The 6,663-nt window shown below is 47.6% G+C and overlaps 1 protein-coding gene across 1 annotated transcript in view; it reads left to right on the plus strand.

Moving 5' to 3' along the window:
- The window catches only part of MNT (MAX network transcriptional repressor), a 28,903-nt gene that overhangs the window by 979 nt on the left and 21,261 nt on the right, over positions 1 to 6,663 (plus strand). Inside the window, 3 exon segments of the mRNA XM_009881475.1 lie at positions 3 to 328; positions 3,363 to 3,404; positions 4,132 to 4,243. Coding sequence (XP_009879777.1) covers positions 3 to 328; positions 3,363 to 3,404; positions 4,132 to 4,243 — 480 coding nt within the window.

Genomic DNA, 6,663 nt, shown 5'->3' on the forward strand with positions numbered 1-6,663 from the left:
CCCCGCCGCTCGTACGCCACCAACCCCTCGTAAGCACTCCCAGTGTCACTAAAGAAGCATCTTCAGTCGCGCCGGTCATCCAGAGGCCGCCGGGACCGCTTCTACCGGACGGGAAAGCTGCTACACCCCCCTCGGGCAGCCCGAAGCAGCTCCAGCATTACGCGGCGCCGGTCCTGGCCATCTCCCAGCACCATGTGGTCCAGCAGCCCATCCAGCCCCAGCCACAGCAGCCCCTGCAGCACCCGGGAGCGCCCCCGCAGCTCGGTGCTCTGAAGCTGGCTCCAGCAGAAGACGCCAAACCAAACGAGCAGAAGAAGAGACCTGGAGGGTGAGTGCCCCTTGTGTGTGGAGGCTTCTGAGAGGGACCAGACAAAAACGATGCCGAAAGCTGCATCGACCTGGAGCAGCTACTGCTTTTGCAAAGAGTTGTCAGACCAGAAACACCAAGATCCGTGGATGTTTGGATGTCTGTTTTTTTGATAGCAGGGTTTCTTAGCTTGATGTTTTTTACTTTTCCCCCCTGACTACACACTGTAGGATTCTGTACAAGGATTTCTTTTTCTAAGCCAGAACTGTCTTAGGAAGCAAGTCCCAGCACTGCCTGTCTGATCTCAGGTGGCATCTGGTATTATGCTTGGCAAAAGATCTCTGCTTATACTGGTCAGGGAAGTCGTGCAGCAGTGCTGCTTGCAGGAACTTTCTTGAAAACTGGGATGTGATCTGGGAGGTTTTATTTCCCAGGACAGAGATCACCTTAGCTGCTGTTTCCATTTCTTAGTGCTGTAAGTGCTAAGGGCCTCCTGCTTGCTCAGAGCTCCTGCAGCTGGAAGGGACTGAAGGCTGATTAATCTGTCCCCACCCTTGGACAGGACTTGTGACTCTGATGTTGCTCCAGGTTAGTGTTTGTCTAACTTGTTCTTAAGGACTTTGTCTGGTGGAGACTCTGTCTTCTCCTTAGGCGGTTGTTTCCAGACCACAGTATCCTAATGCGTAGTCTGGTGTTATTTCTTGTGGACTGGGAGAACAAATTGTTCCCTTCTTTGCAGCAGACTTTTACCTGTTTCCCTTGGCCCCTCGGTCTTCCTTCCTGCAGGATAAATGGACTGGATCTGTTCAGTTTTCCCTCCTGGCCATGTTGCCTGGACCTCTGACCATTCTCCCCACTGACTGCAGCTGGCAGGTAACTGCTGGCAGTGGTGTTTAAAATGGTATGCGGATGCAGCGGAGGTTGGGTGGACAGTCGCTCTGTGTGTCTCGCCTGTTCAGCGCAATAAGGCAAACGTACCCCTGATTTCAGGGCAGGGGTGGGCGTCGGGGTGGGGTTCAGAGGAGATGCTGCCAGATGAAATGCCGACTGGAGTCCCGCTCTTGCCGTGTGGCGTAGCGGCGGCAGCCTTGTCCCGCTCCAGCTTGGCTCAGGCTGCGGTGCTGAGGTAGACCCAGCAGAGCTGGAGGCGCTGCTAGTCGCTCCGGTCCACCCAGCCTAAACAAGTGCTAGCACAGGAGAAAGACAGAACGCGGTCCTTCCTGGGGTGGGGACCTGCTCGGGAGAGACGTGTTGCCCAGGTCAAGATCTGGCCTTGCCTTTTGCTCCCTCCTGGATGGAGCTCAGTACTTTGAGTCTATCAGAGGGTCAGGACGTGGCAGTTCACTTTCTTTTGCCCGGGTCCTCTGGTCCTTGCGGCGTTTACTCTGAGCTGTAACGCAGAACCGCTGTAACCCAGTTGTCAGAGGAGCACAAGCGTGGCGCTGGGAATCGGTACTGACCTTCCCTGTGAACGGCCTCCGTGAAAGGAGTGGTAGTTTCAGTGTCATCTCGCGGGGGCAGGAGGAGATGTAAGATACAGTGGACAAAAAAAGGGTTCATAGTGTCTTTTGGGATGTAGAGATCCCAAAATGCATAGAAGGAAACAGCAAAAGTAATGTAGATAAGAATTTGTAAAGATAATGGCCTCTGTAAAATGCCAATATAATTCCTCTAAGATAGATTGTGATCTTTAGAGATTGTCTATAAAATGGAGAGCTGCAGAAACGATAAGTATATTTGTGGTTTAATCAAGCGGGTCTGTCGCTGACGTTGTTATGTGGGTTCAGGTGGGTGTAAAGGGGTTTCCAGTGGCAGGGGGTACTGGCGAAGGCTGCGGGGAGTTCTGCTGTCTAAGCAGCAGCTCTGCGGGCAGAAGGCAGTGGGGTGGCTGTGGCTGCACCGGCAAACTGCACTATACCGTCAGCTGAGCTTTGCTCCTGGGAAGTTGGGAGGGCTGTTATCCCGGTGCAAATGCAGCATCACCGCTGCATCTGTGCCCGCAGTCAGAGCGTTTTCTGTGCAGGATTTCTAGAGTTTTTGGCATAGACGGATGAGAAAACTACCTTTCTGATGCTGAGTGAGTTGCAAAGATTTCCTGAAGTGCATTTTGATGGCATACCCCAAGGTGCATGCTTCTTGTCTCCCCAGAATTACTCCTTTAGATGTAAGCACAGAAAAGATGTTTTTTTCAGCTTGTAAATGTTTCATGGGAAAAGGCTGTCAAATATTTTTTTAAACACCTAAATGTTTATTAAATATTAACATTCTTTCTGAAATGCTCACCTCAATGTGAGTGTATTTTCAGCCAAAGGCAAATAATTACTTTGCATAGTGTACAGAAGAGATTTGAAATCTCCACTTGTCTACTAATGCACTTTATCACCACAATAGCTAAAAACTAAGATAACGTGAATTTGATTGGCCTTTCCTAAAAGTATTCCTGTGATTCGGAGGGTAGGGACAGACCAGAACCCTAAAAAATGGAAGCTCACCCTGGTTCTTCCTTTAGCAGTGACTGGAGGATTCCTGGATTACTTCATTCCATATTTATGCTCAGCTGTGTTGTTTCAGGCACAGTGAAAAACTAAAGCGGTTTGAAGTATGTCTGCCAAGTCCCGTACACTTTAATTTGAAACCGCATAAATCTCACCCCACTGGAGTGTAGGCATAGTTCAGAAATGGGTCAGAATCGTGGCTATCTGGTACTGTATAAATACGTACAGTTCATACTTTGTGTCTTTCCCTGTTAATGATAGTAGCTGTGTCTCTGTACATACACACACGTCGCACTCCTGCCTCTTTGTATCTCGTGTGCAGTATATGCGTAATGCTTATCCCCTCTAATATGCATGTAAAGTATGGGTTTTATCTTGATACAGTATAGGTAGAAACATACACACAACTAGCATTAAAACAGTGGTATCTGAACACCTTAAATTTCTATTTAATACTTACCTCTCTGTCCTAGACACACAGACACTGCTGAAAGTACAGGTTGAATGGCAGTAGTTTTAAACCTGACACTGAGTTTATCTTTGTTCTGTTTGGGTTACAGGGTTGGGACCAGGGAAGTACATAATAAATTGGAGAAGAACAGGTGCGTAGAAAGCCAGGGGTTTGGTTTCTTATTGTAACTCCCCTTCCTTTTTTTTTTTCTTTTTTGCCTATAGTCTGTTAATATTTGTTTGGCTTTGGTGGATTTTTGTTTGTTTGGGCTTTTTTTAACAAATAACCTGACCAAAATTCTTAGTGATTTTTAATGAATCTTGCTATATTGCTTTGCTTTCTTATAGCTCAATTCTGCATCTCTTGCTTCCCAGAATGTTTTACTTAACTGCATAATTGCGTTACAATAACCCTGCAGAGCCCTGATCCCGCAAAGTAAATCTCCACGTGCATAACGGTTGTAACTTCTCTTTTGATTTAAAGTCATAAACTAGCCAAGGTCAGGGGCCGGTGTATAGTGTGAATACAGAATAAAGACCAGTTCCTGATCCAAAACTCTTAGAAGTCTAACTAGCTATATTGAAAATACAGTAAAAATGGGAACTGCAGCACAGGGAGATGAGATATTGAATTTAAGATTGCACAAGGGTTTGTTAACAAAGCTAGGACTGGAATCCAGGCATTACAAGCCACAGCCCCATAGTCTTTCTGCTGGATCGAGCTGGGTCTGTTGTAAGCACGCAGGTGGTCTCAGCGACTGCTATGCACATGTGTAAGTGCTTTGCTGGATTAAGGCCCGAATTAAGCTCTACCCCTCTGCTAAACTGATTGCTGGTGTGTGCTCCCACGAGCTGACAAACCACCTGTGTTTTCTTTAGACGTGCACATTTGAAAGAATGCTTTGAGACATTAAAACGCAACATCCCCAATGTAGACGACAAGAAGACCTCAAACCTCAGTGTCCTAAGGAGTGCCTTGCGATACATCCAGGTATGTATAGCGTTCGGGTGACTGTTGGCTGTCATTGTATGGTACTTTATCTACTGAAACAAGAGAACAGTGCTGTCCTTGCTTAGACCTGTAGTGCAAAGGAAAAAGGGGAGAGGAAAACTTCCATTCCCCCTTCTCCCTCCGTGCAAGTCTAGTCCTTTATAAACTCCAGATTTTCATCATATTTGGATCCTTGCTTCATGCAATCTCCTTGTACTAGAAGTTCCTAGTTAACTGCAAGTCATCTGTGCCACTGATGGTGATGCAGTTAAGGTGACTTTCACCTTCTTGAGCAGATAATTCAGATGATCTTAAAAAGGGACATCCAGGCTATATAACTTAAGCTGCTCCTTTTTGGACTAAGGTGAATTTTAATCCATAGGTGTTGGTGAGGTTTTCTGTTTGCTTAACCAAAACAGATTGACTTCCGCAGAGGTTTTGAACATCTCAAATTTTTGATGAGACGGAGACGTAAGTACAGGTCCTTTGCTTGGAGGCAGGGAAAGACTGGAATTTGGGATTGCAGCATGGAGCTCTCGGTGGAGGAGGTACCAAGAATGAGTCTGGGAGAAAGTAAAGATAAAATTCGGTTGTGGTGTTGAGTGAAGTAAGTGTTAAGTGTTTGCTTATTGTTGTTTATCTCATATTTGACACTGTCAGCAGTTTTGTCAACTTTGTGCATTGACTTGTTGTTATCCAGCATGTTTTCCGTATTTAATATTTGTGAAAGTGGTTTATGGTAGCACAAAAGAGGTTCTTAGAGATGTCCTCTGTGACTGTGAAATCAATAGCATGTAATACAATTAAAATTCATCAGGAAAATGGAAGAGTTGCTAAATTTGTAGTGCAAATGAAGCGAGTGAATAGACCTCATACATTTTGGCTGGAATAAAGGGTGCTGAGAACTGTTAACACTGGGCTTTTCCACAGCAAAGCGTCCTCTTTTTTCCTCACTTTCTTCCCATTTTCCTCCGGCTCTCTCAAATACCATTTCATTCCTATGTTCAGAAGTACTGGAGGTTGACTACTTGCGTCTGCTTTACTTTGGAAAGTCAGTAATTACTCATCACCCCTCAGAATTAGACCGGCACCGGTTAGTCTTCGCCGGTGACTTCTCTTGCAGAGCCTTTGGCTGGGGCAGGTTCTAACAGTACCCAGCCACTGGAGGATAGCAAACAAAAGGGAAAAAAATCCATGTTGCTTAAGAGGTCATTTTTGGACATGTGGTTGTATTGAAGCCTAATGGGCATTAGAAAAGATCTGAGCCTTTCATTTGATTTCAGGCAGGCTGGTGTCGGTAGAGATGAGCTTCCATTAGCAGTAAGGGAGACGGAGCGATGTGATCACCTGCTCTCGTGTTCGGCGGTTGAGTGTGGAGTCGGGATGTCACGAAGGGAGCTGTTTCTGGCGTGGTGGCTGACGCTCTATGAATATTGATGGAGGTGCAGACCTATCCATGAGCAGAGACTGCTCTCCAGCAGCGTTTTTATTCTGTGCTTTTGGAAGACAGCTTTAAATCCTCTTTGAGGATGTCAGTGGGGATGGCAGATTCTTCCTCTCCCTCTTCTCGGGGTCCGCTCTGAAATGCTTTGAGCCTTAGAAGCAATGCAGTTTTGTGCTACCTACAGGCATGTGTACCAACACCTCTGTAAATTGCTAGGAAATAAACTCTCATCACATTCTAGTAGGAAATGTAAACTAGTTTTATGACGGTGCAGAAAACGTATTCACAGATTCAGAACCACGTTTTGTTTCCTTTAAGTGTCTGCCACTTGGAGGCCATTTCAGTGCCGCCTCTGCGTTGCTTTTCCTGGCATGGATTCATTCTGGGGGTCGGAACGGCTGGGATCAGGTCTGTCGACCCGACTGCCCTGGTGTGCCTGCGCTGGTCTGCGCACTCACGGTCTGGAGCTGAGGGGGGTCTCGGGGTGGTGTAATTGCGGTGTATTCGGTCACTCAGTGAAGTGAAAGTGCAGAAGTTCTGACAGTTAACATTGCAATATTTGCATCCTGGTTTTGAGGACCGTCACAGCAGAGGTCACTGTACCTGCACACCTCTGGTTTAGGTGCTGTGCTGCCTGCGTGCACCACAGGTGCCGTGGATTGTGGGAGGAACTGCTGCGGTGACTCCTCTCGGGTGTGCAGTGCCAGTGGCAGCGTCTCAGGAACTCGCCAGGCGCCCGCGTTCCCTCTGGCCCAGCGTCGGGGAGCGCGCAGGGCACAGCCCTCCGCTTCTCCCAGCAGCTTCAGCACAGAGAAATTGCGCTCTTTTGTCCAAACGTTTCTCCTGTCCAGACATCTCTCCACCTTCCCACTCGTAGGTGGCCTTAACGGAGCTGGTTTGGTGGTGGGCACGCGGGTCTGGATGCTGAGCCGGCCGGGATGGGGTGCGGGGGCAGCCGGCAAAGGCGCCGGAGGGG

This window comes from Charadrius vociferus, unplaced genomic scaffold (genome assembly GCF_000708025.1).
Source record: "Charadrius vociferus isolate BGI_N301 unplaced genomic scaffold, ASM70802v2 scaffold323, whole genome shotgun sequence".
NCBI lineage: Eukaryota > Metazoa > Chordata > Aves > Charadriiformes > Charadriidae > Charadrius > Charadrius vociferus.